The 22261-nt window shown below is 35.2% G+C and overlaps 1 protein-coding gene across 7 annotated transcripts in view; it reads left to right on the plus strand.

The window, feature by feature from the left end:
• The first annotated feature begins 418 nt into the window (after window positions 1-418).
• Window positions 419-22261, plus strand: part of FAM135A (family with sequence similarity 135 member A) — a 94600-nt gene continuing 72757 nt past the window's right edge. For 3 of the 7 annotated variants that reach the window (XM_016157616.2, XM_016157619.2, XM_016157623.2), the window contains exons 1-4: window positions 422-629; window positions 13641-13736; window positions 15168-15283; window positions 20740-20819. In XM_016157616.2, coding sequence (XP_016013102.2) covers window positions 15207-15283; window positions 20740-20819 — 157 coding nt within the window. In that variant the 5' untranslated portion in view covers window positions 422-629; window positions 13641-13736; window positions 15168-15206. Of the gene's footprint in view, window positions 630-3024; window positions 3159-13640; window positions 13737-15167; window positions 15284-20739; window positions 20820-22261 lie in introns of all 7 variants that reach the window. The other 4 variants (XM_036219172.1, XM_016157622.2, XM_016157618.2 and 1 more) reach the window with 3 other exon arrangements.

Raw genomic sequence — 22261 nt, forward strand, 5'->3', positions numbered from 1 at the left:
CCTTCTTTCTGCCCGCCTCTGGGTCCCTACTCTTCAGCGTGAACCACTTAGCCTTCAGCCTCCTTCCCTTAAACCCGCACGCAGCCCAGCCCATCTGCAAGCACGCGCGCTTTTTATTGACGCAAACCTCCCATTCTCGCGGGAACTTGCGAGCGGGAGCCGCAAAGGTCGGACACAGCTCTCGAAATCTTGGTTGGAACTCCTGCTGGAGCGGCGGTCGAAGGGCTTGGAGGGAGGTGGAGGGGCGTGGCGCACGGCTTAGAAGGGGCGGGGCCTAGCCTTAGAGAGGGGCGGGAACAGGCAGGAGGGGGAGGGGAGAAGAGGCCGGGGGCGGGGCCACGCGGCCCGGGACCTGTTGATCTCAGGTATCGCCGGCTGGCTCGGGCTACCGCGGGACTGGGGCGAGTGCGCATGCTCGCGAGCTGCGCTGGGCCAGTCGCGGAGCGGTGGTGACGAACCGTCTCCTCTGCTGCGGTGGTGGCGGTTGCTGCGGTGGTGGCGGTTGCTGTGATGGCGATGTGAGGGGCCCGAGGCGGGATGGTGCTAACCTGGGTAGGGCTGTCTTCTTCCAGTGGGAGAACGAGCTCCTCCGTCCGACAGGAGGTGGAGGAGGCCGAACCCGGCGAGAGGTAAGCCCCTGTTTTCCGCGTCTCCCCTGGCTCCCGACACCCACGACCCCTCCCTCCGTCCCTGTTTCCCACGGGCCCGGCAGGAAGCGGCCTCCTTCTCGTCTCCCTCTCGTCTGCTCTAGCCCCTCACCCGCTGCTCCCGGTCAGAGCCCGGGCCCGGGCCCGCTGAAGGTCGGTGGGGACGGCGGTGCAGAGCGCGCTCAAGGTGGCGAGGGGCCGCGGCCGCCTCTTGCCCGGTTCTCCCTGCCGCCCCTGCCCCAGAGGCGCGTCCCTTGGCTGGCTCTTCCTGAACCTCACTCCTCTTATTTCTCAGACTTCGTTTGCCCTTCGCCCGCTGCTCCATCCTCGCTCCTCTGTCGGATCGCTACTCTCTTTTCTTGATTCTGCTCTTTCATCCCCGCCTCCCACGTGCTTTTTCGTCCCGGTGGTCCCTCGGTGGAGGATAGTGTATCTTTTTGCTTTCCTCGATTTCTTCTTCCTCACTGTGAATCTCTAGTCTGGCTCTTCTTACCCAATGCTCATTACCTTCGCCGACCCGGTTTCTCACTCTATAATTTCTTTCTTGGCTGTCTCTTATTCTCATATTCTTCCTTCAGATACTTTATCTTCGTTGTCTTTTGTTAGTTTCTGATTGTGCGTTTTGCTTTAGCATCGCTTTGCGCTAGAGTTTATTTCGTGCCCCACCATACCTTCGGAGGCCCTCACTTCCTTAATCCTTAGCTCTCTTTTGGTACCCAACCTCATCGCTTTCCGTCTAATGCTCCCTTCACCCCCCCCCAACCCCCGTCCTTACATCTTTTTCCATCCCAATCCCATTTCTAATATCTAGTCTAGATTTTTTCTTTTAAAAATCTATTTTTGTTTTTTTTTTCTGTTTTCTTAGGTCGAGCCTATTAACTTCAGTCGATTTGTTTTACTTTTTGTTAAATCTCTGAAGAGTTCTAGTCTCTTCTGCTTTCTACTTAAGATGGATATCCACTCAAGATTCTTAGTTCAGCTTCCAATTTAATAAAATCTCTTCATCTTCTTTCTTCACTGGCTGGACGTATCAAAAGAGTGACAGTAGCAATAACTTGTTACACTTACTGATTGAAGCTTTAATTTTTAAGAATTATGTTTACTTGGCATGCCAGGAGAAACAGCTTGAGTACAGACTTTAAAGTATGAAGAATTAAGATTTGTTAAAGACTGAGCTACAAGCATAAAATTAAAATTTGGAAATTTTATTGTCCTCCAGGAAATACAGTTGTCCAAGAATTAATCTTAAATGAAATTTAATAGTTTATTTCATAAAATTATATATTAACTTTTACACACTTGCCATTTCAGTTGTTTGCATCATTTTCTTTATGGTCTCTGTTCTCTTTAATAAATGTGTACAATTTCTACTAACTTAAGAATAGAATGTGTGTTTATTGACGGAGAAATATGTGGTAACAAAAGTATGAATTTTTAATGAGGCAGAAGAACTTTCTAAAAAATTTTGGAGATTTTTTTCTCCTCATCTCATTGTGATATAGTATGATATAGTATCTTATTTTGAAGGCATCTACTGAAGCCTTCAGTTAAGTTGCTTTCAGTTAAGTCTGCTTTTATTCTAGGGTTGAAGATCAGCTGGATTATGTATTTCTTTCTGGCATTTCAGAGCATAGAGTAAATTCTCCCTTATGTTGTCTGTGTCAGATAGGAATTAAACTTCTCTGTTTCTGTTTTTCAAAGGGAAACACCAAGGTAAAAAAAAAAAGTGTAGTTCCTTATTCGAAATGATAGTAGAGATAAAAGTAGAGGGAGATACAGTTTAAGGTCTGATGTCACAACTCTTTTGGAAGAACCAGCAGTTATTGTATATGGTACTAGATGATGAACTCCTCAGCTTTTAAGATTTTTAAAAATTATTTTTCCAGTACAAATAGAGATAACTACTACTTCTGAAGGTCGCTTTCCCTCCTTTCAAATGCAAGACATTTTATTTTTAGGTAACTATTCATTAAAAAAGTAAATGCTTACAAATTCTTGTCGGTGTTTGTTAGTGAGTTGATTCTGAGCTCTTAGGAATTTAAAATAAAGATTCATGGTTGATAGCAGTTATAGGACTAGAAGTCAGAGGATCCAGATTCTTATGATGACTCATGACATGAGTTTGTAGAAGTCATTTAACCTCTATGGTTCAGTATCTCTACCTGTAATACATGGGTAAAAAAAGGTGGCCACCCAGTAATCAATCTTTCAGTAGCAAAGTAAGCCATAATCATTTAAACATTCTTCAGGCCACCACAGACAAAAATTGCTATATAAATACTTAATTTGTATCTCTTTTAGACTGTGTAGTAAGAGTATAATTGAATGCTTAAATCCTAGATCACTGGAATTTAGATTTTTTTTTTTTAAATTTCAGATTTCTGTGGAAAGTCAAGTAGAATGCTGTGAACTGTGGACTCGCTTAGATTAATGTTTGGATACAGTGAAAGAGACTGCAGCATTCAGTATGTAGGATGGATGTGCCCTTTGCTAGGATTTGACACTGGAAATGTAAGAGTTATACATATCTTGAGTTTCCTCCAAAACTTCTGTTGTCTCATATTTTAGCTTTGTGTACTGTAGATATAGACCCTTGAGAATGGGAGTTGTTTAGGACAGGGGTCCCCCAACCCTCGGGCAGCACGGACCAGTACTGGTCCATGGCCTGTTAGGAACCAGGCAGAACACCAGGAGATAAGTGACAGGCAAGCCAGCAAAGCTTCATTTGTGTTTGCATCTGCTCCCCAGCACTAGCATCACCACCTCAGCTCCACCTAAGATCATCAGGCATTAGGTTTCCATTGAAGCACCTGTCTCTGGTGCCAAAAACAACTGGTTTAGGGGATAGAAAAGGCAAGAATGTCCTTTACTTCAATTCTAGATATTGAGGGAAAACTGCTTAAAAGTGAATTTTGTAATATGTACATATATTTTAAAATAAATGGATGGAGATGGAACCATATAGATCTGAAGTGAGTAGTGTTTTGTTTTGTTTTTCTTGAGTTGTTTGTCAGGGAGAAGGTTTAGAAATGAATAAGAATAAGAAGCAGAGTGGTGATAAAGAAGAAAGCACTATTAATGGGCCCAGTGGCTTGTCAGAAAAGTTATGAAGCACAAGTTGTTAGATTTAGATTTTTCAGAAGGAATAGTGTGAAACAACTTCACAGTGGGTTTCACCATTTTAACAGGTACATACGTGGTTACCAATGATGTGTTAAATTTAATAAAAATTAGCCTCTTTTTTCTTAACAGGAATATAAAGGTGTTAAACATTTACTATTAAGACATGTATCCTACTTGAATACCCCTTAGGTGGTTCTTATTCTGATGAAACAGTTTTTATGAACTATCTCTCAACCAAAAAAGCATTCTGAGAAAATTATAGCATATTTCCTTTTATAGGATTAGGTCGCATCAGCCATCTATAATACAGAAAGTATTCCTAAATTCTGTTGTTAATATAGATGTCTTTTATTGGTGGTATTGTTTTGTTAAGTTTTATGAAATGTATTTTTGCTACAGTTCTCAATATAATACACTTCTGAACTAGAAGTATTCCTTTATTGAAATCTTGAAGTTGCCTTTTAGGATGCAGCTGCTTTATTTATTATTGTTTTTAGAGTAGTGGTATCTCTGATACCTGCTTGTTGATGTCTGCAGGTTGCCATGGGCTTCAACTGGAAATACATAATGCTAACTGTAAATGTCTAAACAGCAAGGTCAGGGCTTATTGGCAATCACAGTTTAAGACCTTGGAAGCCTATATTCCCTTTGCCATTACTTTTGTCTTTCTGAATTGAGAAACCCAGATTTTAAAACCACCTTCATTCTTAACTCAGGTCTACTTTAAGACTGAAAATTAGTTACTTTCCTCTGGCAGATAAGATTAGAATTCAGGCTGTCACCAATCTTGTTATATAAAATTAATAACTTATTTTATTTTGAAGTATAATGATTATATAATATAATGTTTACCAAAGGCCCCATTTTGGTAGAAGAATTCTGAAATTGTCCTCTAGGTCGGGGTAGCCAGAGAAATGTCAATAAGGAATGAAATGAGTAGAAAAATTCTTTGACTATAGAGTTGAAATATTTACTGTCATCCTTTTTTTTCCTTCTGATTTTCCCAACACCTTAAGATCTTAATTGGAAGCCACCTCTTTTCTTTTTAAGTTCCTATGGTCTGTGGATGAAAATATTTTCAAGCTATGCCATCTAAACTTATAATAATTACCTATTTAGTTGAGTTGCATTGTTTTGAATAGTCATTTTCATGAATGAAATAATAATTAAAATTGAGATAAAAGAAAAAACATAATGTCAGCAATTTATTGAGTACCAAGTGCCATGCTTACTTAATGCTTTGTATAAAATTATATATAATCTTTTTAAGCCTCGCCTTTTGACTTAGCAATAATAAATATTACTTCTGTTTGAGAAAACTGAGGCTTAGAAAGTCTGAAATAGAATCCAGGCCTTTCTGATACCAAAGTTTACAGTATTATAGACTAAATAAAACACGAATGCAAAGGCAGTTAAGGAAACATTATCTATTTCTTAGAATACTTTTCAGAGAGAGGATTTTAATTCTTGTTCTGAGCTTTTTTTCTCTGTTGAAGTAACTAATAAGGTGAAATATTTTAAGGAATGCTAGGCAGATCCCTGAACTAGGTAATAGATGATTAGTTTTGCTAGTAGTGGTTTTTATGCATTTCTCTTCATGTTAAAAGGAGTAACTAGTCTTTGGTGCTTAGGGGTACCATGGGTTTTTTAAGGTATATAATAACATAATATATTCAAAGGCGTTCTGTATTATGTTACTGGTAGATTTGTTTTATGTAATAGATGTGTCCCTGAAAGCTTATATAAACTACTTTTGATAAATTATTTTCCTTATGATGTCAGATGTAGTTTTCATTAAGTATCTCATAATGAGCAATAGAAGTTCTGTTTCTGTACTTCGTTCTCATGTACTAAGTCAGCCATGGAAATGCTCTCAAAAGTTCCTAACATTCTTTCTACATTATGTTTACATATTATTTTTTCTTTGGATTTTCTATCATTAACACAGTTATCCATAATTAACACTGTTCTAATATTAGTAATAATATATTTCTCTTTTATTAGACAACAACTATTTAAACCCAGAATTCAAAGAAATTAGTAGAGAACAGATATTGTGTTTGCGGGTATGGGATGTCAGAAATTTAAACATTTCATAATTAAAGAATAATATTAATTGCATGGAAAATTGACTATAGTTATTTTATCAAGTGTAATTTTTTCATTATTGTTGTATTCTGTTTCAGTTTTTCTTTTAGTAGGGGCATATTTATCTCATGGCTTGATGATCATTGAATCTATTTCCTATAACAATTCAGTTGTAGACTTTAGAGCTGTGCAAATTTAAATATAAATCAGCAGTTTTACACAGTTGAGGCGTTTGTCCTTTTTCCATTATTTCCTAAATGTGTGACCTTGGATATTTAAACATTTGCTCCTTAGTTTCCTCACCTGTAAAATGGAATAATGGTAACTCTTTCAGTTTTTTATGAGGATTAAGTGAAATAACGTAGTTAAAGTTACTGGTGTAAGAATCAGTGCTCCAGGATGTTCTGAATATCTGTGTTCGGTTTCTATTTGATATTGATATTTGATCTATATTTGGTATCAAGAGGGAAATATAGCTTTTTAAAAGTTTGTCTCTCAAGCTATTCTCATTATCTTTTCTTTGAAGATCTCCCTCTTCTTTACTTCCCCAAAGAGAAGAATTTAGTATTATGTTCTCTTCTTAAATTATTTCTATAATTTCTGTAGGAGTTCATTTTGATGACTAAGGGATAGTAGCAAAAGTATCTATACAAATGATTTTTCTTTACATGTCTCCTCTACTGTAATGATCCTGATAAACTCATCTTCACTAAATCACTTTTTAAAATGAGAGATGTTACTGATGAAAGTGCATTGTGCATATGAATAATTGAAGGCAAAAAGGTTAAATGTGATCTTCAGAGTCAGAAAAGTGACAGGTGGGTTGGCCATTTTAGAGCAGGATATACCCAATGACTTAGCATGTTTAGCCCCTGCTAGAGTGAGTTTACAAAACTGGGCAGGGTGTCAGGTCCTCAGTCAATCATAAAGGAAACTGAATGTAAATTGAGAAATAAGACCACAGCTCAGATATTTAGGCTGAACTAACCAATGCAAACATAACCAACTTTAGGTGACCAGAATTACACCAGATAGAAGGGTCAGAGACTAATCCAGATATCACTGGCTAATTATTCTCAGTTTTTAGCTGTATGGTCCGACTTGGTCAGAATTAGTTTAAGGACTATGAGGATCTGAACCTGTATGGATTGGAGTTCTGCTATGCCTTCGGTAAGTGAGAGGAAAGATGGCAGCTGAGCGTACCTTCTCCCAACTTCCTGCTCCTCTCAGTTTGCTACAGAACTTGGCTATTACAAGAACTTTTAATATTAGCAAGGTTATAAGAACAGCATTGTGAAGGCTTCTGTGGATGCTCCTGTTTTGGGCTTGCTGCTTATTCACTGGGAGAAGGCCCCAAAAAATGGACCCGAAATTGACTAGCTACTGTTAAATGGATGAGTTAACCTCCTTGTAGATCTAGAGGATTTATTTGTTCTCATCATATTCCTATTTAACATACTTGAATTTAACTGTACACGTTAGATGCTTTTTCCTCCATTGATCTCAGATCCCAAGTGTCATTCTCAGTCCCCACATATCTGTCATAATGTGAGCCCTTCATCTAGTTGAACATGAATTTGATGTCCCTTCATTTGATAACAGTTGCTATATACCTGTCATAATGTGAGCTTCTCACTACATCGAGTGTGAACATTTAAAGATGCATTTATTTTTTGTAAAATGTGGCCCCTAAATTAAGTTTACTATGTTATCTAGTGTTCAGTCGAAGAAACAGTGACTTTTTTCTTAGAGCTGGAAGAAAAAGTGAATATATTTTTTACTCATTGAGAAATGATATATTGATTGCCAACATGGAACCTTTCTAAAAGTTTTTTAAGGGTAAATTAGTTCCATAGATGATTTTGCCTAATGTGGTATCTTCAGTACCTAACTTTAGTATAACATTGGACATCATTATTTGGATTGTCAGTATTACAGGCTCCGAACCCATTTGTCTCACAGCTGCTAACTTGGGACTATAATTCAGAAACTGAAGCTCTTGGCTCCATAATTGATAGAAATGGTCACTTTATGATTTAGGGATTCCAGAGGAAGTGTCTGGAATCTCCAGTTGATATAGTTCCTTACCCTTTGCCTTAGGAGAAAGAGCAGCCTCACAGCATCTATTTTGAGTTCTTAGTTCAGGAGTCAAAGCTGTTATTTTTTTTTATTTCTGTGAGGGGATCTGATTGATCATCCCCTGTCGTCTCCAGTCTATCTTAAGGAATTTCTGAGCTATGTGTCTTAGTTTTAGATGTTTCTGCATCCTCTATTAGATTTCTGAAATACTCATGAATCCAGACTGAGTTGAGAATGGTTAGGTATTGTTTTAGGATTAGTGTGGATGGTGCAGGAGCTTCTCTCACTTTTTTCCATATATTCATGCCTGGGCTCCCCTTTGTGGGTATGGGAGGTCTTTCAGCTGATCCAATGGGAGTGAGCATCCTGTAGTTTAGATGCTGCACACGTTTTTAATGCACCTAGTGCTATTTATGGGGCAGTTACTGTACACTCCAGCAATTAAAGACATGGCTTGGTATTCTTAGACTAAGATGTCCAATAGAAATATGTGAGATTTGCATAATTTAAAATTTTTCTAGTAACTACCTTTAAATAAGTAAGAATAAACTGGTAAAATTTATACACACACACACGTATAAAATTTAACCCAACATACCAAAATATTATTTCAAAATATGATCAATATAAAAAGCACATTAATGAGATATTTTCATTCTTTTTCTGTACTGTCTTTGAAATCCAGTGTGTGCATACTAATGACATACCTAAATTAGTATATTACATTTTTAACAGTTAAAGTAAAATATAGTCCTATCAAAACAATAAAATTATGTTTAATGAAAAAGTACTTCAGTGTTTGGATTTAAATTTAAGTTAATTTAAAATAGAAACAGTCACACTAGTCACATTTCAGTGTCCAGTAGCCATGTGTGGCTAGTGGCCACTGTGATGGACAGAGCAGCTCTAGAAGGCCAAAAATTTCTTTTGGATTAATAGGTAACTTTGTTTCTTTAGGAGTATTTCAAGCTAATTGTCTGTCAGGTTTGAATAGCAGAGAAGTCCCTTCTCATAACTAAGAGCCTTTCAGCCTAAGTTTCATAATTAGTATAGGATCAGTTCCTTTTTGAGGTTCCCCTGTGGCTTCTTTGGGATTTGTAGTTTACTCAGCTACATTCTCTCTTAGGGACTTGAGAATGGCCCAGGAAGGAGCCAAACTTGAACAGATCTCTCAAATTATTCTGTTTAGGCTACTTTGCTAGGGCCAGAACTGAATGAACTCTTCAGTCTCAGGTAAATTAGCTGATTCTCATAGCTTCAAAGGCTCAGATTAAGGTGACAGGTTCTGAGCCAACCGGCAGACTGTGCAGGAGGGTCATGAAGTTCATGACTTCTAGTGGGTGCAGAGAGCTCCTTGCATGGAGATCTCTAAAGCATCACCTAGGTTAAAAAGAAAGGAGCTCTTTCTTCCACTTCTTTTATTTTTGAGAGAAGACAGGCCAGAATTTTTTTTTGTCTCATGAACTATTCTTTGCTTGATGAACTGAGTGGTGTAAGAACCTGTGTAAATTCAAGATTGCAAACTCTGGATGAATTTGCCCTGTAGGTGAATTCAATTTGAACTACACAGTTTTTGTTTTGCTTTTGTTTTTTAACTAGTTGGCAACATCTAAAATTTAGGAGATATCACCTTTAGGAAAAACCAATTTCTTTTTGAAAATTTAGAAGTCTCTGAGAGTGCTGGGCCAGCAAGGATTGGCTGGAACCGAGTAGCAATTGCACCCTATGATGGGAAAAGAGCCGCTTATGGGAAGAGGATCAGACAGGTCCTCATTGACTCTGAGAATTCTCTGAATTTTTCTTTTCTTTTCTCTTTTTGCCTGCTCTCTCCTTTTCCTTTAGTACCTTCTCCTTTTAATTTTTCTTATACCAGTAATGCTTTTCTGGAGGGGGAAAGGAGATAAAAAACAAATTTATCTGCATCACTGTGTATGTAGATGTACATATATATTTCTACTTAGGGAATGCTGAATAAAAGGGGATGGGTTTGAGGAAAATTAGACAGCAACATAGAACAAAAAGCACAGCAGGATATGAGAGGAAGAGTGAAGGAAATTGCTAACAGGCTGTGAATTTATACTGGTAAAGGAACTTTATCATAAAAGTTTATTCATACATGCCTTTGTTTTCAATATAGCATTGTAATAATTTTCAGTTTGGATATAAATAGAAAAATAATAATAGTTAACATTCATGCAACATTTTATGTTAATTAGGATTTCCTTAAATATTAAATGTGAGTGCCTATCATGGGGATACAGCCAATGGGGATACAGCTATGAACAAAGTAGTCAGATTTTCCTGCCTTCACGAAGCTTAAATTTTAGTAGGAAGAAATAATAAAGACTAATAAGTAAAATCTTTAGTTTGTTATATGAGGATAAGTACTGAGAAAAAAAAAATAAAAAAGGAAAGAGATAGGGTGTGCCAGGAGAGGAGAGTTATTATTTTAGATGTGTCACCAGGAAAGGCCTATTTGAGAAGTTAACTTTTGAGTTTAGGCTAGAGGAGGTGAAAGAATGAGTCATTTGGATATTTAGGAGAGAAGAGTGTTCCAGGGAACAAATGCAAAGACCCTGGGGCAGGAATATATTTGATAAGTTTGAGGAATAACAAGGAAATAGTGATTAGAGTGGAAAGACTGGTAGAAAATGAGGTCAGAGAAATTTTGGAAGATCTGGATTATGTAAGGCATTTTTTCAGAATATAGTGGGAAGCCATTGAAATTTTGGAACAGGAGAGAGACAATATGAATTATTTTCAAATTCAAATTATTTTCAAATATTAACTGCACATTACATATTATATGTGCTTCTTAATATATATATATATAATATAAGGCTCATCTGGCTACTTTCTTGAAAATAGCCTGGGAGGGGGATATAGTAGTTAGGATATAGGTTAGGTGTAGTTGCTGTAACAGAGTTATAAGACTTAAAAGTCTGATCATTCTAGGTAGGTAGGACATCTTTGCTCCATGAAACCATTCAGGAATCAATAATCTTTCCACCTTTTTGTCTTACCATTCTTCAGTGTTTTGTTCTAATATATGTGATCAAAACTAGGTCACTATCAAGAAGGTATTCTAGCCAAAAAAAAAAAGGGAGGGGGAAACAGATGAAGTCCAAGGCAAAGAATTTCCTTTTAAACAAGTGAGGCAACACATTGCATATATCATTTCAGTTTACAGTCCATGGGAAGGATCACTTAGCCACATTTGGCATCTAGGGTGGTTGGGGAATGCAGTCTCAGACTTGGTAACTAACTGGCAAGGAAGAAGAGGAAAACAAATGACATGTAGTCTACTTTAAGTCAATATTCATGTGCATCCATTATCCTATTTCCCTTCCCTGAAGAAGAAAACCCAAGGGGCCATCCACTTGTTGCATTATTCCAAGCTCACTAAGAGCTGCAGTGCTTTCCATCAGATCTGCAAGTCCAGTTAGTTACCTGTAAGCAAAAGACAGTTATTTGCATCTCCCTACCCTTCCCCCACACACCCAACATATAATGGTGGATCAGAAACAGGAAAAGAGTAATAAAATCTTTCATTTGGGTAAGCAAACAATGAGAAATACATAGCAGTCTCTGGTTGAGGGTAATATTAGGCAGGAATGATGAAGATTCCTTGCCTTGGTCATAGAGTAGTATCTAAATATCCTTAGTTTTGCTTTCTGGTGAGAATGCCTTTCTTCATAGCACTATAACCCCTATCTTTGCTGTCTGAGTGTTCCTTCCTTATATTAACTTCCGTGACCATGTATGAGGTCGGTATTGAAAATTTGCCTACATTGGAGGATATATAGTTTTGATAGCCTGCTTTCTGCAACTATATGTTTGCCATGCTGCAAGTTACATAGTCACAGGTGTTTGCAGGTTAGCTTATAATTTCTTTGACAAAATTCTCTCAAAAATATAATAAGATTCTTACAAGTTTGTCTTGGTTCAGTCCTATGTACCAGTAACTATAATTCTTTCCTGGTGTAGTTCTTAAGCTCGCCTTTATTGCTCTCTGTGCATCCACTATTTTTGCCTCCTTTAGTGTCCCCCGTCTTTAAGCCATCTTAAAGAGCAGGCATTGGTGGGATAGCAGCAACTTTAATTTAATTTTAAAAATAGAGGTGGATCCCTTTGTTTTGTCAAGAAGTTTTAAAGAAGTCCTTGGAGAAAAATAGCCCTGATAATACAGTTACTGAAGTAGCTGGCCACAAGACCCCACATTTCTATTCTCTATTTTCTTCCATCTTTGCTTGCAAACTTGCCTAACTAAATGTAGCAAAGAACCACTGACACATGAATGTTGTGATTCTTTTCATCTACTTTCCCTGAAGTTCTGGGCTTTTTGTAAGCACCCAGTTCTGTAAGTAACTATAAGCAATAGTTTACTGAATGTATTGCTCCAAAATAACAAAGGTTGCTAGTATTTTAGTAGTATCTGTTTCCCTGTTACCTGCTACCTAAATAAGCCAGTGCCACATGTTTTAGGATTTTGTTACGGTAGTACTCAAATTCTAGTATTAATTTCTGTAATAAGGAAAAGGCTGCTATAATGCAAAAATAAAATAGCTTAAATGAGAAAAAAAGTTAAATTTTTTCTCCATACAATGGGCCTGCTAATACAGGTGGAAGCGATGCTATGTTCCATAAAGGAATTGAAGACAAGAAAGGGGTAACTAACAAAATATTGAATCTGGGACTCAAATCCTAAGCCCATGCTGTACTTATATATTTTTCTTTTCCTGATGGATAGTGAGCTCTCTGAGGTCAGGAACTGAGCTGTACCTTGTACTTTTGTTGCATTTCCTAGCTTATAGTTAAGTGTTCAAAAAGTGTTTGAGTGAATAAATATTATTTTATATCTGAGTAAGTTAAGGTAAAGAGATTTAACCAAACTTGGCCAAGAATCAGAACTGGAACATGATCTAACCCTGTACACAAGAATATATGTACAGGAGAAGCTATCTTAGATAGTAGGTTATTTCCATGAAACAGAGAATATCTTATAAATTCAAGTAGTGTTGTTTTGATCTCCTTAGAAATAGTTACTGTAACATCTTTTGATATGATTAAGGTTTAAAATAACAGTTATGGAAGATGGTAAAGTCTACATCTTTATGATGGATAGAAGAAAAAAGTCTATGAAGACGAGTAAATTGTGGTCTTTAGTCTAAAATTTTTAATGCTTAAAATGGTTACACCAAGCACAAAAGATTTTTTTTTATTTAAATTTAAGCAATAAATATTTAGAGTGTAGAAAAAACTATCCAAAGCACATCCAGGCACCTTTTTTGGTCAAAATATTTTAAGTAGCTCATAGTGTGTGTGTGTGTGTGTGTGTGTGCGCGCGCGCGCACATGTGTAGATTTCATTCCTATATATAATATCAGAAATTAATAAATTTATAAAGTTTTGGATATTCACGAAGATTTTTTCTGGGCCATTAAACTAAGAAAGTAGTCTTCTATTTATTATTGTACTTTGAAGTATCCATAAGTGAATCTTTAACAAAGATATAATAGTTAATATTGATATCAATGAAACCGAATGAAGACAAATCTCTAAAACTTATTTCTAAACCTTATTGAGGATATAGATCTTTTAGATAAATTGAGAATATTAAGTAACTAACAAAACATAAGTTTCCTTAAAATGGACTCTTTTATGTGTACTATTTTGTTTGATATGTTATTTTTTCTTTCTCAGGGAGAACAATATATTTTTAACAAGAATCAGTAACTGGAAGTACAAGATTGGTTATGGTTATTTATTGATGTTAAAATGAAATTTTGATCAGCAGAGGTAAGAATATGGCATTTCTTTTATATTTAATTCATAATAGGTCAGACTATTTGCCAAATTTCTATGAAGAACTATTCCAAGAACTGTGAAGAGTCTTTAGATTTTATACCACTTTCAAGCTACCAAGTTAGCCTGCCACAAGTGCCATGAATGTGGTCAAGAGACCTGAGGCTCCCGGATCAAGGAAAAGCATAATTTATACTCAACAGCAATAGCAGGCAACACCTGCATATGTATAGGTTGTGTTATAGGATAGGAACCCTAAGCTAAAGGAACCCGAATCTTTTATGTTGGACAATAGCCTGGCTGACTTATGGCTCAGGGGAAGACTTTATCTGTATTACTTGGGACAGTAAACATGTTTGCCCTTTGTTCCAGTATGAGATACTATCTGTGACTTCCTAAGACTGTTGTTAAACACACATCCTTGAAAAATGGTTTGGAACAAAGGCAGTCATTCTTTCTACTGCAAGACATACAGAAACATGAGACTCTAGAGAATTGTCTTTCAATAGTTTCTTATTCTGAATTGCTTTTTAAAGCATGTATTATTGATAAGGATGATTGTTATAGTGCTTTCTCGAAATAGCGAAAAGATGGAAACCACCGAAATACCCAATAATAGGTTGTTTAAATTACCACATTCACAGTGTAGTAGTTAACAGTTGAAAATGTTATAAAACCACATATATTGACATAGATATTCCTCAAAAAATTAAATGAAATAAGTGGGTTATAAAATGGTTTGATCCCGCTTTTATAGAAATTATATAAATGCACACACATATAAGACTATATACCAAAATATTTATTTAAATGAGTAGAATTGCGATTTTTTTTTTTTTTTTTGCTTGTCAGTATTATTTTAACCTCTTTGGAAATGAATGCTCTAGTTAATGAGGGAAAATTTTTTTTGAAATTTAAGAACTTCACCTATAACAGAGAAAAACCTTCATAAAAAAAAATACGGTATAAAAAATGTTAATTCACTTTTTGCTCTGGAGTTGCCTTTATGTACAATGTAGAACTAGAAGAAATTAGGTAGCTTAATTTTTTTCTCAAAAAGTTACTATTTTATTTATGATAGATAGTCAAGAGATTCTTTAGCAATTTGCTGTATTATTCATTGTCACATACATGTCATGAAGGGAAACAAATCTTAGGAAAAGCAGTCTAACAGGACATATCTTAAATTATGGAGTGGTACTGCTTAGTATATTATTAGTAAGTATATTTAATAAGTACAGATTCTGGTGCTATCCAGTTGGGTTAGGCTAAGTTAGGTACACTGAACTAATTTGCTTCATTTTTCTTTTCTGCCTGTGTATTTTTTTTCTGTTATACCCAAATATGTTTAAATATTAGTTTTTTTTATAAGATGACATTTTTGTTGTGCTTCTCATGCTTTTTTTTCCCCCTTCTTTAATCAAGGTGCTATTACCAGATTTGTCTTCTGAATATTAATTAAAAATGACTGAAGTTCAAGCAATGGTAGAATTCTCCGTGGAGCTAAACAAGTTCTACAATGTGGATTTATTTCAGAGAGGGTGTGTATTTTAATGTGAAAATTATACTGACTGTGTAAGATAACATGTATAGTTTTTGTGTAACTTTAATTACATACTTTTGTTCCAGCATATATATATATATATATATATATGGAAACAATGAGGTATACTCAAATAATTATTTTGTCAGAGGAATTTTATTTTTAAATATACATTTGAGAATTCTTCACATGGACATATTGATAATGCCAGATATATTTAACATGTATTTATATATTTGTACTGGTCATTGAGAAGACTTTAATGAAAATGTATAAGATCTCATTTCTCCTTTTTAAAAGCTTTTAGTGTATGGGGAAAATAATATATCTACACAAAACACTAATAAGGAATACAAAATAATGAATATTGAATAAGTATATATAGGAAGTGCTGTAGAAATCAATAGGAAGACATCTTTCTGGGTTAGCATGTTAGGAAAGGAATTATGGAAGGATGGGATCAAAGCATGGATAAGACTTGGATAGGCAAAGGATTAAGGGAAGACCCTTTTAGTAAGAGAGAGCCGCATGAATCATGTCTTGGAAATTGGATTGAACATGTTATTTTAAAGAATATTTAGATTGGATATTCTCTAGGAGACTTGCAGAAGAAAAAAATAGTAAAGAAAGGAGCAGTTGTGTTTGTGAAGGGCTTTTAATGTCTAGGGAATTGTTGACATTAGGGACTTGGGTAGCCACTGATGGTTTCCAAGTAAAGATGAAGTTATCTTGATGAAGATTGTGACATGTTAGATTGATGGTCGTGTATAAGAAATAGAAGCATAGGGAACAGTTTAGAGGTGCTTGCAGTAACTCAAGATATATACCCTAAGGTCTGTACTAAAAATGGTAGAACTGTGTCAATGAGAAACAGGAATAGAATGAGATTTTCTAATGTTTTGTTTGTTTGTTTGTTTGTTTGTTTGCTTGTTTGTTTGTTTTGACTCGGCTTTGCCACCTTATTGAAAATATAGAAACAGCTGTGCTTTCTGCTCCACGTTATCTTTCATCCTTCAGTAGTTCAGCCTAGGCTCGTTCTCATAGTAATGACAGGAGTCCAAGAAAGAGAGCAGAGGATGCAAGTTTCCTTGAATTGGCTCACTTGTTACTTCCATGGCATTCTGTTGTCTAAGCAAGTTAAAAGGCCAGGCAGAAGTCTAGGCTAGTGGCTCTTTGACCAATAAAACTTAAAACTTTATGGGGTTTCTATATGTCTGGTATAGTCCATTCCATGTTTTGAAACCTATACCCACAATTTTTTTTTTTTTTTTTTGAGGCATGACTATTCTCTGGGTGTAATCACTACTATTTGGGGATCAGAATTATGTGGGATCATGCCCTTAAACTTTGTAAGAGCCCCTTTGTCAAATGGGATTTCTATTTAGACAAATCTTGTTGTACTTTGGTAGGAGCAACCACTTGACTGGAAATTGGCTTAATCAAGTACAAAATTTTCTTAGTTACACTGTCTAATTTCTGCTAAGTTATTACTGACAGCATATTTACTGAAAGTTTCATCACTATGTATTATGGGTTACCTTTTTTTTTTTTTTGGTGATATTGTTAATAAAATCATACAGGTTTCAAGTGTACAGTTGAGTAATATGTCATGTGTTTATTGCATTGTGTATTCACCACCCAAAGCTAAATGTCCTTCTGTCACCATGCATTTGGCCCTCTTTACTCCTGTCTTCCTTCCAGCTTCCTTCTTCCTTCTGGTAATCACTAATCCACTGTCTGTGTCCATGAGTCTCTGTTTGTCATGTTCATTTGTTGCTTTCAGTTTTATATCCCACATATGAGTAAAATCATATGGTTCTCAACTTTTTCTGTCTGACTTATTTTGCTTAGCATGATGATCTCAAGATCCATCCATGTCATCGCAAATGGCAATATTTCATCTTTTCTTATGGCTGAGTGATATTCCATTGTATATAAGGACCACATTTTCTTTATGTGCTATCTATTGAAGGACACTTCAGTTGTTTCCATGTCTTGGCCACTGCGAATGAATAATATTGCTTTGAATATTGGATGTATATATCTTTGTGGATAAATGTTTTCAAGTGTTTTGGGTAAATACCCAGAAGAGGGATTTCTGCGCCATATGATAATTCTACTCTTAATTTTTTGAGGAACCTTCATGCTGTTTTCCACAGTGGCTGTACCAATTTACATTTTTACCAGCAGTGTCTGAGGGTTCCTTTTTTCCCACGACCTCTCCAAAACTTGTTATTACTTGTCTTGTTGATGATAGCCATTCTAACAGGTATGAGGTGGTATTTCATTGTGGTTTTGCTTTGCATGTCTCTTAATAGCTAACGAAGTTGAGCATCTTCTCATATGTCTTTTGGCCATTTGTATGCCTTTTTGGGAGAAGAGTTTGTTTAGGTCCTCTGCCCATTTTTTAATTAGATTGTTTGTTTATCATTGAGTTGCATGAATTCTTTGTTTATTTTGGATATTAGGCCCTTATCAGAAGTGTCCTTTGCAAATAATCTCCCACTCAAATGGTTGCCTCTTTGCCTTGTTGATGGTTTCTTTTGCTGTACAGCAACTTTTTACTGTGATATAGTCTCATTCTTTTTTTTTTTTTTTTTTTTTTTTTTGCTTTTACTTTCCTTGCCTTTGAGGGCAAATTCGTAATTCTCTAAATCCAAGGTCTATGAGTTTAGTGCCTATGTTTCTTTTATGCAAAAATGGGTTACTGTTGTTTAAGTCTACTATAGTTTTCTTATTATTTTTCTTACCTCTGTAACTATAACTGTTACTTTTGTCACAAAATAGATGCCACATATTTTAAGTTTTTGTTAGTACCAATTTCTGTATTAGTTGTATATTGTCACAATAATAGAGATAACAAGAAACACAAAGCTTCAGTGGCATCACAACAATAAACATTTATTTTTTCTCACAAGTCTATAGATCATCTAAATGGTTTGTTCTGCTGATCTGGGCTAGCTTAACAAATCTTCGCTGGGCTCGCTCATGAGTCTGTAGGCAATGGTAGGTTGGCTAGATGCTAGCTGATGCAGAGTGGCCTCACCTGGGTGGACTCAGCTATGTCTTATGACCTCATTTTCTAGCTTAGTCTCATGGAGGAGGCAGGTTTCCAAAGAGAATAAAAAACTGTATAAAAAGACCTCTTAAGACCTAAGCTTGGAGCTAGCACACTGTCATCTCTGCCATATTATATTGCCCAAAACAAGTCATATAGTGGGCCCACATTTAAGATGTGGGGAACTACAGTCTACTTTTTAATGGGAGTCACATTGCAAGAGGTGTTGATACAGAGGCAAAAAAAATGGAAACATTTAATAAATCAATCTACACACTTTAATATTTTTTGGTTTTTTTCTTATTAATTTCTATGAGGCATTTGGGGGAATAAATAGGATTTATGACTAATTCCATATGGAAGATGATGTTGAGACAGAAATATGTTTGTTGAGGTGTGGATTTGCATGATTACTTTGAAATAGTTCAGCAAAGAAAAAAGTACTGATGAATCAAATATGGCAAAATCTTTTTAATTGTTGAAGATAGGCAATGGGAATATCAGTTCATTGCTCTGCTTTTTGCAAATTTGGAATTCATAATAATGTGAAATTTAAAAAATAATGCTGAACTTTTAAATCACATTAACTTGGAAAATATTGGTAATACTGAAGCAAGTAATGAAGTTGAATAGGATGACTGGTGTGGGACTCAAGATTAGTTCATTTTGATATGTTGAGTTTGAAATGAGATGTCTGTTAAAGAATAAAACTTCAAGTAAATTTAAAGACATAGTTGGTTTTATTAAGCGATTTATGAATTGGGCACCGTCCCATCTAGCAAGTAGAGAGCTGTACAATATGGAAGGTGTTTTTAGGCAGAAACTGGGTGGGACAAGAAAGTTATTAGAAAAAACAGTATTGTTTTAGGCAAGGTTACCTTCCTTTAATGGGAGACAGGGGTCTTACCAGGTAGATTGCCTTAGTTTGCTTTGAAGATGGAGAGAGCCCATTTCACAGATTACCCCATTGGAACTGACTAGAAAATTCCAGACTGACCAGTTAAAGTAACTTTCCCAGAAAAGGTTGAAACTGCATTTAGGTTAGGTATTAAGTGGTTTCATGTCATGTACTTTAACCTAAACTATTTCATTTGGGGCCTGTGGGTTTTCTATTTAACATATCCCAGTAGAGATAGTTTGTAAATAGTTGGAGGTTTGGAACTGGGTATAAGGATTAAGTTCCCTTTTATTGTCACCATCATAAATATAGCATGTATAATTACTGCTTTTATTAATTTTCTGTTTTACAACCTGGTTTCTCCATCCATTGAGTACTTTTGAAGGATATTATGTTACTGATCTCTCAAAAAATCTGATTAGAGACTACTCTTTTTGGATAAAGGGCTTGACTTGTTCGTAAGAATATTTTTAAGAACATAATTCTCGTTTCTATTCTGATTTATTTTTTATTTTAAATCCTATCTTTATGCTACTTGTCAAGTCCTTACTACTTCTGCCATTTAAGCCAGTTAACCTGGAGCCTGGGTTTGGCTGTTATGTTAAATAACAGTCAGCTTTGATAGATAAACATAGATAAAATACCTAAACTTATATTTAAATACTAGAAAACTCAAAAAAAAAAATCTTTAGTGGTTTATTTTCTGATATATATTAAATGACTGCTTAAGATACTTGAAATTTCAAGTAATTTAGTATTTCAAATAATTTCAAGTAATTAAGTATTCCTATACAATATTTTACCGTGATATTTAAAAATAACATCAATAAATATCTTTCTGAATAGCATTAGAATTACAGCCCAATAAGGATTAAATGGAAATGGAATGTGAGGAAACATATCTTGTGCATGTTTAGTGATGGTTCTTTTCCTCTTCTAAATATTTCTAGTGTTTAGTTTTGCACTATTGTCACATGATAAAGAACTGATTAAGCAGTGCCTAAAATTTGGGTAGGTACAGAAGAGAGAGAACATATAACATCTGAGTAGGTTTGTTTTTTTGAGTGGGTAGGTTTTCATAGTATGAAACCAATTTTAAAAACCATTTATAATTCTCTCTTTTCTCAAAGTTATACTTAATAATAATTTCTTTATTATATTGTAAAAGGAAAAAATGCATAAACCAAATTGAGCAGTGAAAGTCTTAGATACTTTACTAGTTCCTCTGGTTGCTATGACAGTCTGTCATTTAAAGTAAGAAATACCATTTATATTTCTGTTTTTCCATTCATCTTTATACTTACTGGTTTCCCTTTGGGTTTTATCCCCTGCCAGTTTTGTGGGTCTGATAAGTTGTTTTCCACCAGTAGTAAATATTATAGGAAACTGATTGAAGCAAACCAACTTTATTATTTTAATATGTATAGATATATAGAAATTGGGGCATTGCATATTTTAAAAATATGTTTTGAAATGACTTCTTTGTCTCTTGCTTTAGTTTTTACCAGATTCGTGCATCTATGAAAGTCCCACCAAGAGTCCCCCACAGACTGGAAGCTAGTTTGTTACATGCAACAGGTAAGCCAAGGAATATTTTTAACTTAAGAAAAAAAAGATCTGAAGCAACATAATACTGGCCAATAATAACTTTTCATCATTATTTTTATTTTTTCAATTACAAATGTCAAATACCAAAGAGCATCATTATAAGTCTGTACCCTTCTAATACCTCTTATAAGACATATATTTGAGGCCTCAGTAAAACAGGCTTGCTTATAGGTTCCTTGTCTCACTCTTAGGTTTCTTGAAAAAAAAGTATGTGAAATTTCCAGGAAAACAAAAGTAGGGGTGATATCAATTTTATCATGTGGGATATAATTTTTAAAAAATACAGTGACTGTGGATGCATAATTTGACAAGATTACAAAGGTTTTTTATGATAAAGTTTTATAGTCTGCCTTTTGGGTTTTTTAACCAAATTTTTTTCTGATTAACTACTCTAATTAGAAAACAAAGAGCCAGAAGACGATGTAAGAAGGTATAAAAAATAGATATGTTATAGCAACTCTGTTATTTACTTGTATTCTGAAGAGAGACACCAGCATTAAAATGTTTGAGCCAAAACTGATGGTCCTAATGTAATCAGTGGGCAGTTTTTCAGCTTCCCTAATATGGTTTACTCTTTTATTCTATGCAATTAGAAAACAAAATAGTTAATGTAACATTCTGGAGAGTTATCATATATGTCTAATGTGATTATCAATTTTCAAAGCATCATAAAATAATAAAATATACCTAACACTAAAGCTATGCTGAGCATAATTCAGTCCCTTTTTGAAATTTAAAAACATCGTAGGAATTCGAAGTGTTTCTCATTATCTTTTTGGCACACTATGGTTACTAAAATGCTGGGTTATTGTTAAATTTTAATGAATCCTGTATAATGGAGAGTTTATCTTACTGAAGATTATCAAAATGCTCAGGGAAGCCTGTATATTGCTTATGACCAAAAATACTGCATTCTTTCTTTCAAATTTGAAATTTATTCTTGGCCTGGCATACATATTAAAATATATATTTATTGTCAATAGGTTTTTTGTAAGTCTGTTTTGTAGGAAACACAGAGGTTAAAACAGTTAATGTGACAAGACGGATCTGGTATTCCATTTTTGAACTTCTTTATTCTAGCAAACTAAATGTCTTGCTCTATTATATCTCTTAAAGTTGCCAGTTGAAAAAACCAGAAAGACTTTTTTCTACACTCCCTTTTTATTTATTTTTTCAGCTTTATTGAGGAATAATTGACAAATATAGTTGTATATATTTAAAGTGTACCATATGATTTGATATATATATATACACACATTATAAAATAATCATCGTAAACATAACACATCCATCATCCCTCATAATTAACTCTTTTGTGCATGTGTAGTGAGAACACTTAAGATTTACTCTTAATTGTAGTACCATACTGTGCATTAGATCCTCAGAACTTATTTATCTTATAACTGAAAGTT

Source organism: Rousettus aegyptiacus, unplaced genomic scaffold (assembly GCF_014176215.1).
Source record: "Rousettus aegyptiacus isolate mRouAeg1 unplaced genomic scaffold, mRouAeg1.p scaffold_m13_p_1, whole genome shotgun sequence".
In the NCBI taxonomy this organism is placed as follows: domain Eukaryota; kingdom Metazoa; phylum Chordata; class Mammalia; order Chiroptera; family Pteropodidae; genus Rousettus; species Rousettus aegyptiacus.